The following is an 18,601-nucleotide window of genomic DNA, read 5'->3' as shown; positions in this document are numbered from 1 at the left end:
ATCAGCTCTAGCAAGTTTTGGATGCGCACTCCAGCAGCATTCCAACTTGGAATGTTCTTAGTTACATGATAACATAGGAGGGGAAGGTGAGCACAACCAAGACAAGCACAAGCTGAAGGTCTTAGCTGTGAAGGCCGATGTACATGCATGTCGATGACGATACTGGCAAGACCATTGGACAGTACGGTCAAACCAAGATTCAAGGACGCATAGCAACATAGCACACAACTTGTGTGGCTCTAAAGATTCAACATGCATGAGCTGATTGTCAAGTAACTGGTGGTGTTAGTGGACATTATAGCGTAACTTGTTGTTCCTACAAAATAAACAACAAGGCGTTGCAACCCATACCCGCTGAGCAATGACACAAATTCCACTAACAAGGTTAAGAGAAATTTATATTTTACATTACAAGTCATACAGTACCGTATTTTCCGGAGTATAAGCCGTACCCCCTCCCCCCCCCCCCCCCACATTTTTTTGCCATGAAATACAGACATCTATTTGATGATCACTGTTATTTTGGTCATTGGAATATAAGTCATTCTTTTGGGTGAATTTTGAGTGTTCAAAGTGCGGCGTTGTCTCCAGAAAATACGGTACGTAATTCCAATACCATCGACATGACGGAAACCTCGTGCCCATACACGGTCAATTTGTCTAGCCAACTCAACCACACACGAGAATGTGTGCATGACTATACACACACACATCCTTGAACCTTGAACTTGCCCATTGCCAGAGGCAATGATAGAGAAAGGACTAATATGGCAGCAACCGGCAGAAAGGTTCGTGGCACACAATACACACACACACACACATACTGTGCAAACACACACACACACACACACACACACACACATACTGTACACACACATACCGTACACACACACACATGCTGTACACACACACCTTGACCTTGCCCATTGCGTAACAATGATAGCGCATAGTTATTTCTCCAGTCCACAACAGAACGACTGATGGCGTTTCAGGTCGACCCCTTCGACGGAACGTGCGGCCGCAGGCGCAACCGTAGCCAGCAGCAGAGGGTGCCTTGGGTGGTTGACGGGCAATGGTACGCCACTCCGGACTGTTCTGGGCTGCACCGTACCATCAACATGTTGGTACCGGTGGCTCAACCGACGAAACGTCATCCATAATGACGTCCCTCCACCTCTTGCCTGGACCATGCGCGGGACGCGGGGCAGGCAGTTCACCGAAGAGAACACACTTGGGCAACCGGTGATCTTCCATCCGTGTCACGTGTCCAAGCCAGCGCAAATGCCGCTCCCGTACGATGTGACCAATGTCCTCAGGCACTCCAAGGGTCTTTGGAAGGGCTATGGACGCAAGCACACGCACACACACACACACACACACACACACACACACACACACACACACACACACACACACACACACTTGTACTTGTTGCTCACTGTCAAAACTGGGTCACGTGGGTCTCCCCGGGAGAGGGGAGAGAGACTCAAAAGGAATCTTGGAAAGATGACTCTATTGGCTATTGAACCGCCCAATGGCTGAAACCCTCTGAAATCCCCAAAACTCTGGGTGGACTTGAAAATGATCCCACTTATGGGCTCACCACACCTCAGTAAGTGGGCGAGGACAAGTTGCAGAAAAAGGATTGACGGAATCAGGGTATCCGTCCCGGGATCCAACTGCAGTTACCCCTGCCCCCAGTGAATGTAATACTTGCTACTAGTGTGGGTGGCTAAATCAGAGTGGATCTGATATAAGCTTCACTAGCACCATTCATTACACTAGAGTTAAAGGGGAAGTGCATCGATTTTCAAGTAGGGCTCAGATGAAAGACAATTGGATATCGGTTCCGATGGTATATCTCTCGCTTGCGTACGGCAAGGGAAACTTGCCATATCGCCGATTTCCTGATCCCGTTTCCATGGCGACTACAGGTGATGACGCACATTCTGCTTAGCTCCGTGAGAGAGAAGGTCGATCACTGCAGAATTGTGTCATTTTCAGTTGTCTTCTTGTATTCACGAAGTGAAAGAAGTACTGTTTTCAATGCTGTTAGTGCCGTGAACTGTTTATTAGTAGTCCTCTCCGTTGTGTACTGGGACGTGACACCGACAGGGGAAAGCTGGAGTGCGGAGACGTTAGCTGGCAAGCGAAAATCGTGACGAACCAAGTGCTGAAATCTTGGTTGGGACAAATCAAACGTTCAGCATTTACCTCAACCAAGGACCATGCCGTTTGCTCTTTCCACTTCCTGAAGATGGATGCGCTGCCTGCTGGAGACTCTCCTATCTCTCGTAACATCTTCTGAAGCCAGGTGAGACGATGAGTAGCGGAGATTAGCGAACGAAATAATGTCGTATGTTTTGACATTTTTGCTGAACATTTCTCAGGAGAGATGGCGAATACCAAGCATCTTCTCCTAGTCTAGAGAAACCATTTCGTAGGCTACATTCCGCCTAGGGAAATGGCTGGGGAGGACACACTTGGAGGAGAACGAAGTAAGTGATCTTGTTTATGTTGTTCTTTGGTATTGCAATCTTATGTTTGACGAACATACGGCATGGTGCATAGTTGGTCGTTGAGTGCCTGCATGTGCATGTATAAGTGTGTGCTGATAAACACTTCCTATGCAAGAATCTGACACTCATGCTCTCTTTCTTTCTTGCAGTATGTGCGCACGTACGTGTGTGTGTGTGTGCGTGTGTGTGAGTGTGTGTGTGTGTGTGAGAGAGAGAGAGAGAGAGAGGGAGAGAGTGTGTGCAGGAGCAGCGTGGAGCATGCCAGTGTGATCGCTGTGGCCGTTGCTTTCTTAGCTGTGGCGTTCTTGCCCGTCACAAGTGTGTGGCTCAGCCCCCAACGACAGTGGAGCCGTGTTGTGGTGAATACTGTGTGTCCCGCGACCGCTGCTTCCGTTCGGTCCAGGGCAGGAATAGACACGGCTGCTGAAGCTCTCCCCGGCCGTCCCGTCAGTCTCGTGGCAGATGACCCGAACTCTCATTTTGTGTGTGTGTGTGTGTGTGTGTGTATATGTATGTGTGTTGCTCCCTACGTAGCCGGACAAACTCTTGTTTTTGTGTCCCGGGCGCCATGGGGCGGCGTTCTCCCATTCTCTCTCCACTGCCCCTCCGGGCCCACGTGGCTGTGACTCGACAGAGCAGGGCAAGTGTGTGTATGGCGCATGGTGTGTGCTGGCATGTCTGTATAAATATGTTGGACAGGAATTTGTTCACCCACAACGGTGACGGAAAACCATGCTAGGTGTTGCTGGAAGTTATGGAGTCTGCGAGCAGTTACAATAACTTACGTCATGTCACAACAAAGAACGGTGCAGTGGTTGACCCTCATGTAAACATGATGGTGATGGTACCTCACCTAAGCTACCCATGAAGCTAGAAAGAACATTAGGTCAACAGAATTGTACCAGAGGAAAGCATCTATTGCCCGAACTTCTTCATAATTATGAAATGAACAATACCCTTCTCCATAGAGACAACATGCAGATGAAGTGTATGGACAAATAATATAATTATAAATAGGCCATTCACTGAGGGCATGGAATGATCTCTACGTGTAGATTGGATAGACACATGCACGTCTGCAAGGAAAGCATTTGTTCATGGGCTGATTGAGTTCACATGGACTAAGTTCATATATTGCCATCTCTCCTGAGCAGCAAAATTTCAAAACATACGACGTTATTTCGTTCGCTAATCTCCGCTACTCGTCGTCTCACCTGGCTTCAGAAGATGTTACGAGAGATAGGAGAGTCTCCAGCAGGCAGCGCATCCATCTTCAGGAAGTGGAAAGAGCAAACGGCATGGTCCTTGGTTGAGGTAAATGCTGAACGTTTGATTTGTCCCAACCAAGATTTCAGCACTTGGTTCGTCACGATTTTCGCTTGCCAGCTAACGTCTCTGCACTCCAGCTTTCCCCTGTCGGTGTCACGCCCCAGTACACAACGGAGAGGACTACTAATACACAGTTCACGGCACTAACAGCATTGAACACAGTACTTCTTTCACTTCGTGAATACAAGAAGACAACTGAAAATGACACAATTCTGCAGTGATCGACCTTCTCTCTCACGGAGCTAAGCAGAATGTGCGTCATCACCTGTAGTCGCCATGGAAACGGGATCAGGAAATCGGCGATATGGCAAGTTTCCCTTGCCGTACGCAAGCGAGAGATATACCATCGGAACCGATATCCAATTGTCTTTCATCTGAGCCCTACTTGAAAAATCGATGCACTTCCCCTTTAATCTAGCCAGAAGCAGTCCATGGTTAACAGGTATGTATACTTCAAATAGAAAGTATATGAACCCTGGAACCAACAAAGGTGGCAGGTACAACATTACACCTTCAAGCAGCCGAGCCTGTTGGCAACAGACCCAACACAATCAGGCATAAGTGTACCTACGAACCGAACTAGCTGGCACTAGTCTTGAGTTGTCATTGTCCTGTTCTCCTTCTTGTCTACACTCTTGTACTTGCATAATTCAATACTATAAAACTCTTGTGTTTTGGTGTGAGGGGACTTCATTAGCCGGGAGCAGCTAACACTGGTGGCAGCGGTGGGATTCGAACCCACACCTCCGGGGAGACTGGAGTGCCCACATACACACAAACACACACAAACACACACAAACACACACACACACACACACACACACACACCAGGTAATCGGAGCGTGTGGAGTGCCACTACCTGGAAAAATGAAGACGGAATACTAATCAGGATGTTACATGTATGTTTGAGTGAAACTTTTATTTTATCTTGTTTCAAATTTCTTCCACACAATCAACTAATTACTTACATGACATGTACTTACTTCCCATCATCTCAGTTTTCTTTTCTATTCATCCATCTGCACTCCATATCACTCCGTATCACTGTTGTAGAAATATTCCTCCAGGTGTGTACTAGTCTCCACAGCCATGTGATGACACTTTGGGACACGTCCCTAACAACATAGCACTCTCCAGTTGGTAGTTTTACATTTGCCCAGATTATCTGTGACCACAACACGAAATGCATAGCGGCAATCGATGGATGAAGTGTTCATTCTACACTACAGGAGCTGCTAATGCAGAGCATTTTTACACGCTCGATCCCGGCGCTCCGCCTCGTTGCGCCGTTGGTGACACTGACCATGCACGGTCACAAGAGATGTCTCAGTAAGGTAACGAGCACCACAACACTGTCGAGATCAATGAGAAAGAGAAAACACTGAAAACAACAAAAGAAGAATTAAATCAAAGTCAAGTGCATGTACTGTATGCGCCTTTTGCTTTTGCATATGTTGCCACTGGCAACTTACGTGTTACTTGTTCGGTGGAGAGGATTTTTAGTACAGACTCAGTGTGCATGTACAGCCATGCAGTCTAGGACTAGGGACTGTTCCTATGCGCGTCTAGTACTACTGGTACTGTGTACTGTCTGTGTACATGTTCTGGCATGTACTCAGTTATAATGCCGAGTAATCATGGTAATGGCAGCTGACTTTATTTTTGGAGAAACACTAGTCCTGGAGTGTCATTGTAGTAAAACGTAACAATGAATGGTGATAGCATCTAGGAAGGATCGCTACCCTGACGTGAAAGAAAGGCCTTGCGCGGCTGCTCTACGAAGTGTTGCAGAAAGACTCAAAGTTAGTTGCTGGACGAACAACTCGCTGGGGCCGGAAAACCTGGCCCCAACGATGGAGTTTGGTGAATCATCAAGCATAATATCTTGTAGCAGTGTTCACCGAGGAAGGAGAACGCTCTAGCCGCTGCTGTTGTCCGTTTCATCCACGTTGGGCGTGAGCTGCACCGCGCCTATTGTGTTTTAGTATTCCATGGACACACATTAGCATTCTGAGCGATTGTGGAGCCACAATTTACTTCACACGGCGTTGTATTGTCCACGAGCGCAAACTTTATTATCAGCAGTAACTGTTACTCTTCATCCTACATGTAGATTTGGAGTATACACGGCCTTGTCACGACAGCGACAGCTCTACAGAGTGTTCAAGTGAGAAACATTAATTTCAATTGTTGGTGGACGAACAAATCACTGGTTCTGAAAAACGCGGCCTGCATCGATGGTGTTTGGTGGATCATCGAACAGGGTGACCAGCAGTGTTCACCGAGGAAGGAGAACGCACTCGCCACCACTGTCGTCCGATTCATCCAAGTGGGCGCTAGCTGCGCCGCGCCTATTGTGTTCTAGTATTCCATGGATGCACACTAACGTTCTCAGCGATTGTGGAGCCTTGTCTTCATGCAGCGTTGCACTGTCCAAGAGCACAAACGTCAGCAGTGACCCATCATCATACATGTAGATTTGGAGTATACACACCATGCGCCAATGGGCCTTGGCACAACAGCGGCAGCTCTACGGGGTGTGCAAGTGAGAAACTTTTGTTCCGACTATTGGTGGACGAACAAATCGTCGGTGCCGAAATACGTGGCCTGCGCCGATGGTGCTTGGAACATCAAGCATGGTATGTGGTGGCTGCCAATGTTCATCAAGGAAGGAGAACACTCAGGCCATCGCCCGTCATCCATTTCGTTAGCTGCACTAAGTCTATTGTGTTCTTGTACTCCATGGACACACAATCATGAAGCATGGCGTCTGAGCTGTGTTCACAGAGCGGGGAGATGCTCTCGCCGCTATCTTATCTGTCCTGTGTATTCCCAAGTGTCGAAGGCTCACAACGATGGCGTTGGACAAGTGAAATAAGATGGAATCAACGTAAGTACGCATGTGTACTCTTACTGACTGAAACATAAGTGGGGTGTAAGAGCTAATTCATATGGTGTTGTGACATTCACATGTACGAGTTTAGTGTGTAGTACTGTCTTGTTACGTACTGAGTTCTATGACTTTGTTTTGTCTCCATATACTGCATGCATTCACGTTACACACTTATCAGTTTGACCCTGAGTTCATGTCTGCTATCCCGTGTCTCCTCTGCTTCTTATTGTTTCCACATGGTTCACGGTGTAGCGCTGCACGTGTTCCGTCAGTTTGAACTTTAGCACAAATCGCAACTACTTGTACTTTCAGACATGGCACGTGATTCACGGTTGCCAGGGTTTGAGCCAATCAGAGCGCTTACACGCAGGTCCTGAACCCCTGATCATGCCCTGCCTGCCAGCTGCACTACGATATTATGTCACGTACCCGCACGCGCACGGTTCTCCTGCGCTTGGGCGTGCTTTCCCTTGGTAGTTGGAAGTCAGTGGCTGTTTTAGGACTGTAAGATTATGTAAAGAAAGTGGTGGACATCACGCAACTGCACTGTAAATAAAAGGGGGTTTGTCAACTGCCAACCGCATAATTTTCGACATCATTAATAAAATAATTTTCATCTAAAGAGTGAATAGCAACTAAAAAGAGCGGTTGTCAGTTGACAAACCCCCCTTTTATTTACATTACTTTTATTTACATTACTTTTATTTACATTACTTTTATTTACACTACTTTTATTTACATTATCTACTGTAGAGCAGGACATTTTCGGACGGAATTTATTTTCGTACGATTTCGTACACGGCCTCTTTTGTACTAAAATTAATTCCGTACTAAAATTTGCTCATATGAAATTATGTACACTATACATGCGTACTGCTTGCGAACACGTGTATTTAGAATGCAGCACTGTACGAAAATATGATCCGTCCGAAAGGTCGAAATTTGGCTTTGTCCGAAAATATTTCCGTCCGAAAATTTCCTGCTATACAGTATCTGAAGTAAACACAACGTAGAAATATCACAATTGTCTCTTGTGTATTATATCCGTCTGATGTCACCAGATCGTCACATGGTGCTGTGACCAGGATACGGATCATGACGAACGCTGATTCAACTGGACGAATCGCAACCTGACGACGAAGAATCGCGAGGCTTTTCAGATGCTGGGACACAATGGAAACTGAACGACTTTAGAACAGCACTGAAGCGTTATGTTATCATGCAAGACGCCTTTCTGCGCCGCACAAACACAGGCGATACTACAGCAGAAGATGTCACTCATTATTCTGCAGGTGCACTGGTGACAGGCGCATGCAAGGTCACGAGAAGGAAGCGGTCTGATGGTAACTGGAATGCCAGCAGTATGAGAGGGTGTGCATTCTGCGGTGGATCTCACCTGGACAAGAGCTGCACGAAATACACAACAGTAGCACAGCGGAAAGAATAACTGATTGAACAGAAGCGTTGCATTGTGTGTTTGCGCACAGGGCACCGGTCAACTCAGTGCAAGGCCACCCGCAAGTGTAATGTGTGTTCTCGCATGGGTCACCAATCAGAGTCACCATCATGTCACGATCTGCCCTGAATCTCAACAGAAATCTGACAGCAGTACCAACATGGTATCTGATCAGCCTGTGTTTGACGAGGTACCAGCATCTAGCACAACAGCAGCTAGTGCAGCATCAACCAGTATCGCCATCGACCGAAAGATAGTCAGTCGTCTTGATCGGAGCCAATCTTCTAACAACGACCTAGCAATTAGGCAATTCATCTCAACTGTCATTCAACTCGATCGTTTCCGGTCTCTATCCAAGTGCCTAGAAGTCGAGTCGGAACTCAAGGTCAAATGCGACGACGTGATCCAGCAGCAGCTACGACAAGGCATCATTGAACAAGTGAGTCCTTCTACACCTGTGGGTGCCAGAGTGCCCTATCCGCCTCATCAACCAGTCGTGATACCACAGAAGACGATCACAAAAGTCAGAATTGTCTACGACGCCTCAGCCAAAGCCAGACGCACTAATGTGTCCCTGAACAACTGTTTGCAACATGGCCCAGCTTTGCTGCCAGATCTGTTTGGCATTGTTCTACGATTTTGCCTGCCACCAATCGTCATGACCTGCGATACTGAGAAGGCCATTCTACAAATCAGTGTCAACCCAGCATACAGAGATGCGACACGATTTCTGTGGTTCGCCAACTCCGACAGTACATCAGCCTGGCAACGTATCGCTTCTGCCGGGTACCGTTCAAGCTCATAAGCAGTCCATTTCTGCTTGGCACGTCTATACAGCAGCATCATTTGGCACAGCAAGATGACAAAACAGCTAGCAGTGGCTATTGGTGAGAACATTTTCTGCTGTGCCATTGGAGTGTGCACTATACACATACCCTGCTCTTTTGTTGGCACCGCCTGTGTAACTTACTGCATAGGGTGCAAGGTGACCGTTGTCGGTTTACATGTACTCCAGTTATTACACCGTGCATGCACTGAGTCTGTGCTGTACTGTGCCGCATCCATAGGTGTTCGTTTGCGGTAGCGCAAGGTGACACACAAGGTTGATGTATTGTGTTGTGCGCTGCTATTTGAAGCTCTCGGAGTCGGAAGCGTTACCTCTGTTTCCCCTGTTCCTCCCTGAGCGGAGTCTGTAGTTCTGGCTTTCAGTCGCTGTTACATGCATGTTGGCAGTTGCATGTGTTTTGGTTATCAGTTGTCTTTATTTGTTTTGTGTGGACGACGCCAGTTCAATATTCTAGCAGTTGTTACGCTGCCCATGTTCCGTAGTTATCTGCTGTTGGTGTTCGAGAGAGCAAACTGTGTTCTTCTCCAGAGTGGAGTAAGCCATTCTCTTGTGTCTGAGGAAACCCTGTGTGTTGACGAAGTGGGTTGACTTGGCTGTAGAGTGAAAGTACCACATGGTCACATGGTCCACAGTATCTTAGAACTAGCTTAGGGTCTTCTGGCGTATGGTATATTATGTGAGCAGCATGAGAGTGAAGTAAAAGACTATTAGCTCAAACATTCAGTCTATCAAGAGTAGGTGTTCCATCACGGAATAGGTACTGCAGTTCACTTACACACTGCAACAATGGACCAGCAGTGTCCAGCATACAATATAGTATCAAAAAGTATTCTTTCTAGACCAAAGAGTGGTATATTTGATAACATTTAATAACGATACTTCTCCAGACGTTTCGTTGTTCTGAACAACATCGTCAGTGGATAAAGAAGCTTTCTTTATCCACTGACGATGTTGTTCAGAACAACGAAACGTCTGGAGAAGTATCGTAAAAATTTCTATCGTTATTAAATGTTATCAAATATACCACTCTTTGGTCTAGAAAGAATACTTTTTGATATTACAATGAGAGTGAATAATCAACGGCTTGTCCACCAACTCTTTATACAATATAGTCATGTGAATATGTACCGTATGCATACTCACAGCTGCAAGGCCAGCGCCCCGTGGCTGCTTGACTTCTCACTCGATTTTAATATTCACAACAGTAAGACTGTGATCAATCATGGCTCTGTGAGCAGTTATGCTTCCGTTGTAGTCACAAACGCCCCATGATCAATCACAAAACTAAACTTGGCAACCCGCAGTCACAGCTTCCATGGTGCCCCAAGACCAGTCCGACCAGAGATGACTAAATCTGCAGGGAGTTTCATAATCTGTTCATTGCAGAGTCCACTATACTATGATTCTAGAGGGTGGTAGCGTTCCTGCGGATGCGGAAAACTCGGCTGGAAGTGTCACGTCAATCCTGATTTTTTAAGACTTTTATTATTTGTTTACCATGAGCCTATTATACGCGATACAGGCTCAGAACACACTTTTCGTCTAGTTGGCATATCAGGGATATTGGGCGGAGCAGCTGGAGCAGCCCATATCCCCAATTATGACACGCGAGTAATAGTGAAATACGATTGGTGTATTGTGCTGGACTGACTGCGGTAATGTAAAGCTAAAATCAAGTAGTCAGTTTCACTTTGCCCTTAGCATGGCCTTGTCATGAAGGTGCCACATACGTGGAAAGGCAACATGCCGGCTAATCTCCCTGAGAAGTTGAGTGGTTATCAGCAGGCGATGACGCTGCGTCGATGATGACCTGCCGATGCCCGACAGGAGCCTTGCGAGGAGAGTCATTGGGCCCGACGGGTAGGTAAAGCCAACTTCCACATGAAGTTTGCGGATGGCCGACAAGTGTAGACATGGACAGATCAGGGCTGAAAAGTTCTGAACAACTCGGCAGCAAAATAACACAAAGTAAAAAGTCATCACCTGGCAATGGATTGCAGGCATGCACTTGACAGAACTGGAAGCAACGGGTATCGGCGGAAAAATATTTCCGACTGGTGCCAGTGCTGGTAGCTGCAGCACGGAGTCCGTCAACTGAGAGTTGGCAAGAATGGCTGATCTGGCTCAGCTGCTGTTTCCGGAGCCCTTGATGTTTCAAACACAATCGCCGCAGGCCATGTTTTTTGGCACCGACGATTTTTTCGTCCACCATTTTTCTCACTGGACACTGCGTAGAGCTGCCGCTGTTGTGCCAAGGCCCATTGGCGCATGGTGTGTATACTCCAAATCTACATGTATGATGCTGGGTCACTGCTGACGTTTGTGCTCTTGGACAGTGCAACGCCGCATGAAGATAAGTTGTGGCTCCACAATCGCTGAGAACGCCAGTGTGCATCCATGGAGTATTAAAACACAATAGGCGCGGCGCAGCTAACGCCCACTTGGATGAATCGGACGACAGTGGTGGCGAGTGCGTTCTCCTTCCTCGGTGAACACTGCTGGTCACCCTGTTTGATGATCCACCAAACACCATCGGTGCAGGCCGCGTTTTTCGGAACCAGGGATTTGTTCGTCCACCAACAATTGAAATTAATGTTTCTCACTTGAACACTCTGTAGAGCTGTCGCTGTCTTGACAAGGCCGTGTATAGTCCAAGGCTACATGTAGGATGAAGAGTAACAGTTACTGCTGATAATGAAGTTTGCGCTCGTGGACAATACAACGCTGTGTGAAGTAAATTGTGGCTCCACAATCGCTCAGAATGCTAATGTGTGTCCATGGAATACTAAAACACAATAGGCGCGGTGCAGCTAACGCACAACGTGGATGAAAGGGACAACAGCAGCGGCTAGAGCATTCTCCTTTCTCGGTGAACACTGCTACAAGACATTATGCTTGATGATTCACCAAACACCATCGTTGGGGGCCAAGTTTTCCGGCACCAGCGAGTTGTTCGTCCAGCAACTAACTTTGAGTCTTTCTTCAACACTCCGTAGAGCAGCCGCGCAAGACCTAGCCTTTGCGTTAGGGTAGCGATCCTTCCTACATGCTATCGCCTTTCATTGTTACTTTTTACTACAATGACACTCCAGTAGTGTTTCTCCGAAAATAAAGTCAGCTCTTTTGTTGTTTTCAGTGTTTTCTCTTTCTCATTGATCTCGACAGTGTTGTGGTGCTCGTTACCTTACTGAGACATCTCTTGTGACCGTGCATGGTCAGTGTCACCAACGGCGCAACGAGGCGGAGCGCCGGGATCGAGCGTGTAAAAATGCTCTGCATTAGCAGCTCCTGTTAGGGTGTTCAGTCACGTGACATGTGATTTCTTATTCTTTGGATTTTGGCACCAAATTTTTTTTTATTCGAAAGCTCTAGGTTTCAGGAGGATCTTGGTGAAGTTTCAGCGAAAAACAAGCAAAAGTGGCCGCGCAGTGGCCCGTTGAAGTTTTCGCCCATTCACACTATGTACACACATATTTAGTATGCGGCCAGTGGCACACACCAGCATTTCTGCCATCCAAACCCAAAAAACAAAGTTGCTCAGATCACTTAGCTTTTTCGCAGGCATGGCACTAATAACAGAAAAGTAAATGCTGTGAAGTCAATTTTCCATTTTTGCTACCAACTTTCAAATTTCCCCCTTAGCAACCACCATAGCAACTGTACAAAAGTCAATGTGTTACCTCCCAAAAAACTAAGTTTCTCAGATCACTTAGCTTTTTCGCAGGCATGGCACTAATAACAGAAAAGTAAATGCTGTGAAGTCAATTTTCCATTTTTGCTACCAACTTTCAAATTTCTCCCTTAGCAACCACCATAGCAACCATACAAAATACAATGTGTCAGTGTTGGTTACCTTGAAATGCTGCCCAATTTCGACTGTGCCGAAAGGAAAACACAAAGAAGATCACTGGAATTATGCAGCATTGCATGACAAGACAAAGAGTTCATTGCTGGAGAGACAAACGGGCATGCGCCAGGATATCAAATGCAAACAAAACCACACCCATAACAGACATTACACGCTTTAGCGGATAAGAGAATGCTCAAATTAAATTTGAGAACTTTCAGAGCACATAGAAAAGATTTATAATAGATCAAGCTGAAAAGCTCAGAGAAAGATACATCATGTCCGAATTATGGCTGAACGAGGACTCTTGCAGAGTGAATTCATCGTACAGTTCCGGTTCGCTTTTATACATCATTCATCATCAACAGCGCTCGCCACATCACTGCCAGGTTCGCTGCGCTGGCGAGTCAGCTTCCTCAAGTTGGACGCCAATGTTGCAACTGGGAGAGTACGGCCAGCAGAGCTCATAAAGAACAGCTCCTTGGAAGCTTTCTGCTCCAGAACGAATTTCCGAAACTGGAGTTGTGAGCGCAATGCTGCTCTTTGACCAGTGACAGAGGAAATTGCTGCAAGCTTTTCATCGATGTTCGTCTCCTCTGTCCACAGACCATATGCCTCAATCTCCTTGGTCAACTGTTCTTTTCGTGCAATGGTGGCTTGATGCTTCTTCTCCTTTTCTGCCTGCTTTCTCTTGAGCTCTGCCAAGCGATGCTGTTGGATAGCGACCCGTCTGTCCTTGAACTGCTGACGCGCTGATGGAGCTGTTTGCCTAGCCACTTCAATCAGGTTGGACTGCTCAGCTGGTGAAAGAGACTGAAGCCATGAAGCGGTCTCGTTGTTGTTGAACAGAATCATACCTTCCAGAGCAACAGTGTCAGCATTAGGCTTCTCGCGAAGCAAACGGTCCAATTGTGCGAAGTCACGCTCACTGACAGCATTGGTCTTGCGAACCGAAGCAGTCTCAACAGCTAGGCCCGGTGCACTGTGGTACTTCCCACCCGGTAAGTGGTCCACGAGGAGACGTGCTGAGAATGAAGATAGCGTCGAGCAGAGGTAAGCGAGGATCTCCAACGTGATAGCATCATACTTCTCCGACGGCTCCACGAGAGCTGTGAATACATCGCACAGTGTGGATACCTTTGCATTGGGAAATGGCCGTGCGCTGCCGTCAAGGAGGTCGCTTGCATCTTTCGCCCAGTCGTCAAATTTGCTACTCAATGCAGTGTAGTACTTGCCAACCTCAAGCACAGAAACATCCGGATCTTCCAGCAGACACCAGAGTGGGTTGATCACAAGCTTGGACAAGATACCAAGTGCTCGAGCACCTGCAATCAACTCTGTCTCACCCAGATCTTCTTTAACAGCACGCAAAAGTTGATTGTCTCGTACACTGACGTCAACCAAAAAATGCAGCATTTTGTTGTGGAGATAATAAATACCTGCACCATTGTGGAATACAACGTAAGATCTATTTCCCCTGTACTCATCAAGAGGCAATGGTGTGTTTGTCTCAGACAGGAAAGCATGAAAGTCCGCTACGCACCCCGCTGCTTCATCACCATGCTTTTCAAAGGCTTTAGTGGTACTGTAAATAAGCCGTGCTGTGTTCCCTGTCCCCTGCCATGTCCCAGGAAGTCGCTCAGCACCAACCTTCACACCCTCACCAAAATGAGCCCTTTCCCAAACCTTTAACGCAGCTGTGCAACTATCAGCCAAGCCGACAATGTAATGCATGCCACAATAAAAACAATTTATGCGGCTCATAGACGTGCGTTCCTCCTCACTGAACCCTTCCCACCCGTCAATAATGTCTGGCAATATCTCCTTGCGATAATCTTCCACTAGCTTGTTAAAACTCTTCTGCACAATGCACCTATCGCTCATGGTGTTCTTCATGTTAGCCAGGAGTTTACTGGCAATGTTTGCATGCCCAGCCGTTGCTGCCACATCCTCAATATCGCCCAAGACTTGTTTAAATGTGTCGAACACATGCTGAGCTGTCCCGCTTTTCATTTCGACCATGCCCAAACTAAACACTTTGTCAGGAGTGGCCATTTGATAGCCCTGATAGGAAACACCCTGCTTTGATGTTCCATCACAGTGTCCAGTAGTGAACTGCTCATTTGCCAAAGAGCTTGCAACATGCAATTGTGACACCTGTCTGAGCTCAACCAACATTTGTGAAAGGGTAGCTGCACTAGGGACCTCCGAAATCTCAGCACCTGCCAGGGTCAATACAGAACGGATTACAGGACCCACATTCCAAACACCTACGTTCTTTCCTAGGAGCTCATAACAACATTGGCGGACTTCTGTGGTGTACTTTCCATCGACTTTGGAAGTGATGTGCTGCCGTGCATTGCCTACAGTTCTTTCTAGCTCCAGCTGACAAGACAGGTCCTTGACCAATTCACTGAGCTCCTTCTCCCTCTGCATGCTAACTCCAAGCTCTGCACCTAAATCACTTAGAGATGAGGTGGTGCTAGCTGACTTTGTCTTTGCATAGTTTGTCCTGCAATAAACATTATTTAGCTTGCGCTGAAGGCGCTCAACACTCTCTAAAGCACCACTCAATTCTTCTTCCACCACTTTCCTTTCCTCATCACAAACATGCACCTTTTCTTCAAGATCATTAATTTTCTCATTTCGTCTTCGCAATTTTTTCCCAATGTTACGAACCTTGTCATGTGATGCAGACAACCGGCCCTGCATTTCAACCATTTCAATTTCAATATCTGATCCGACTGCGTCGACATTGCCCACCGTAAAAACCTCGTCTGACATTTTACTACAATTTACATCACTACCTGTGCTGCTACTCCTAGTTTTATTATCTCCACAAACAGCTGCAGTGCTCTCAGATTTTGATTCTGGGACAGAAAATTCTTCACAAATTAGGTGTGACAGAGCTTCATGACGGGAAGCCTTTAGCAACTTAGCTCTTGCTGCTTGGAGACGCCTGACTTTGGAAGTGAGGGCCTTCACGGAGCATGGTACTTCAACATCCATGATCGTTGATAGCCAAGTGTGGATGGCTGACCAGGCTAAGCCCTCATCATTCATGAAATGGGTGAGCTCCAGAACAAGGCCATTCGTCACAGTCGACGTCTGGTCAAACTCCTCACGTTTTGACTTTAGCCTGTCCGAGCGACGACGCGATTCCTTGAATCCTACTGCTGCGGCGTTCAGCAGGAAGCACTTTGACAGACCAGCTTCACGACAGAACTCGCCAGGGCATCCTGATTCGCTTCGATCACTCATCGTTGCATGGCATTGCCTGCATAAAACAAATGGTCAAAAATTTGAATTTTTGAATTTTGTACAGGAATAGATGGCGCAAAAATTGAAGATTCCTTTTGAAATACTGCTCAATACGGCTGAGGTGCACGAAGACAACGATAACCTACCTTGCCAAAATCAAGGACGCGGAAGACGATGGTGCTAGTTTCCAAGTCGTGCAGTGGAGCAAACTGCCAGAAACGCGTCAGCTAAATGCTGCGACAAAACGAAAGCAACGACAACTCTGCGACAGGAAGGAGCACGGAAAAGCTGTTTGAGTCGTCGTGGAGCTGCTGCCGTACTGCAGCAGAAGACAACGACACCATCTTGCTTTGAACAGCGCGTGAGCGAGTTTTCGTGCATGACGTCAACCATGGTCAACCAGTCTTTGTCTGTGTGCCATGAAGCACGTACATTTTGAGTGGGCTTGAAGTGTGGCTGAGAACCCCGCATCAGTCACGTGACTGAACACGCTATAGGGTAGTGTAGAATGAACACTTCATCCATCGATTGCCGCTATGCATTTCGTGTTGTGGTCACAGATAATCTGGGCAAATGTAAAACTACCAACTGGAGAGTGCTATGTTGTTAGGGACGTGTCCCAAAGTGTCATCACATGGCTGTGGAGACTAGTACACACCTGGAGGAATATTTCTACAACAGTGATACGGAGTGATATGGAGTGCAGATGGATGAATAGAAAAGAAAACTGAGATGATGGGAAGTAAGTACATGTCATGTAAGTAATTAGTTGATTGTGTGGAAGAAATTTGAAACAAGATAAAATAAAAGTTTCACTCAAACATACATGTAACATCCTGATTAGTATTCCGTCTTCATTTTTCCAGGTAGTGGCACTCCACACGCTCCGATTACCTGGTGTGTGTGTGTGTGTGTGTGTGTGTGTTTGTGTGTGTTTGTGTGTATGTGGGCACTGGCTCCAGTCTCCCCGGAGGTGTGGGTTCGAATCCCACCGCTGCCACCAGTGTTAGCTGCTCCCGGCTAATGAAGTCCCCTCACACCAAAACACAAGAGTTTTATAGTATTGAATTATGCAAGTACAAGAGTGTAGACAAGAAGGAGAACAGGACAATGACAACTCAAGACTAGTGCCAGCTAGTTCGGTTCGTAGGTACACTTATGCCTGATTGTGTTGGGTCTGTTGCCAACAGGCTCGGCTGCTTGAAGGTGTAATGTTGTACCTGCCACCTTTGTTGGTTGCAGGGTTCATATACTTTCTATTTGAAGTATACATACCTGTTAACCATGGACTGCTTCTGGCTAGATTAAAGGGGAAGTGCATCGATTTTTCAAGTAGGGCTCAGATGATATCGGTTCCGATGGTATATCTCTCGCTTGCGTACGGCAAGGGAAACTTGCCATATCGCCGATTTCCTGATCCCGTTTCCATGGCGACTACAGGTGATGACGCACATTCTGCTTAGCTCCGTGAGAGAGAAGGTCGATCACTGCAGAATTGTGTCATTTTCAGTTGTCTTCTTGTATTCACGAAGTGAAAGAAGTACTGTGTTCAATGCTGTTAGTGCCGTGAACTGTTTATTAGTAGTCCTCTCCGTTGTGTACTGGGACGTGACACCGACAGGGGAAAGCTGGAGTGCAGAGACGTTAGCTGGCAAGCGAAAATCGTGACGAACCAAGTGCTGAAATCTTGGTTGGGACAAATCAAACGTTCAGCATTTACCTCAACCAAGGACCATGCCGTTTGCTCTTTCCACTTCCTGAAGATGGATGCGCTGCCTGCTGGAGACTCTCCTATCTCTCGTAACATCTTCTGAAGCCAGGTGAGACGACGAGTAGCGGAGATTAGCGAACGAAATAATGTCGTATGTTTTGAAATTTTGCTGCTCAGGAGAGATGGCAATATATGAACTTAGTCCATGTGAACTCAATCAGCCCATGAACAAATGCTTTCCTTGCAGACGTGCATGTGTCTATCCAATCTACACGTAGAGATCATTCCATGCCCTCAGTGAATGGCCTATTTATAATTATATTATTTGTCCATACACTTCATCTGCATGTTGTCTCTATGGAGAAGGGTATTGTTCATTTCATAATTATGAAGAAGTTCGGGCAATAGATGCTTTCCTCTGGTACAATTCTGTTGACCTAATGTTCTTTCTAGCTTCATGGGTAGCTTAGGTGAGGTACCATCACCATCATGTTTACATGAGGGTCAACCACTGCACCGTTCTTTGTTGTGACATGACGTAAGTTATTGTAACTGCTCGCAGACTCCATAACTTCCAGCAACACCTAGCATGGTTTTCCGTCACCGTTGTGGGTGAACAAATTCCTGTCCAACATATTTATACAGACATGCCAGCACACACCATGCGCCATACACACACTTGCCCTGCCCTGTCGAGTCACAGCCACGTGGGCCCGGAGGGGCAGTGGAGAGAGAATG

The 18,601-nt window shown here is 46.7% G+C and overlaps 2 protein-coding genes and 1 long non-coding RNA gene across 3 annotated transcripts in view; 1 reads left to right on the top strand and 2 right to left on the bottom strand.

The window, feature by feature from the left end:
- Nucleotides 1–18,601, bottom strand: part of LOC135818589 (uncharacterized) — a 199,164-nt gene that overhangs the window by 93,430 nt on the left and 87,133 nt on the right. The gene's annotated exons all lie outside the window — the stretch shown is intronic.
- LOC135818577 (uncharacterized) lies at nucleotides 5,584–9,586 on the top strand. Its single transcript, XR_010553706.1, has 2 exons — nucleotides 5,584–6,738; nucleotides 7,803–9,586. It is a non-coding gene; the product is annotated as an uncharacterized LOC135818577 (long non-coding RNA).
- On the bottom strand, nucleotides 12,875–16,584 carry LOC135818576 (uncharacterized). The gene is made up of 2 exons (XM_065331969.1): nucleotides 16,299–16,584; nucleotides 12,875–16,168 (listed from the first exon to the last, which is right to left on the bottom strand). Exon 2 carries the CDS (start codon nucleotides 16,150–16,152, stop codon nucleotides 13,243–13,245), a length of 2,910 nt encoding a protein of 969 aa, XP_065188041.1. The 5' UTR covers nucleotides 16,153–16,168; nucleotides 16,299–16,584; the 3' UTR covers nucleotides 12,875–13,242.

The sequence above is a fragment of the Sycon ciliatum genome, chromosome 5 (assembly GCF_964019385.1).
Source record: "Sycon ciliatum chromosome 5, ocSycCili1.1, whole genome shotgun sequence".
Lineage (NCBI taxonomy): Eukaryota > Metazoa > Porifera > Calcarea > Leucosolenida > Sycettidae > Sycon > Sycon ciliatum.
Note: the sequence above shows the minus strand (reverse complement) of the source record. Positions and strands in the feature narration are given on the sequence as shown.

Coding starts and splice junctions, on each gene's coding strand:
- LOC135818576 (XM_065331969.1), bottom strand. CDS start 16,152: ATGAGTGATCGAAGCGAATCAGGATGCCCTGGCGAGTTCTGTCGTGAA.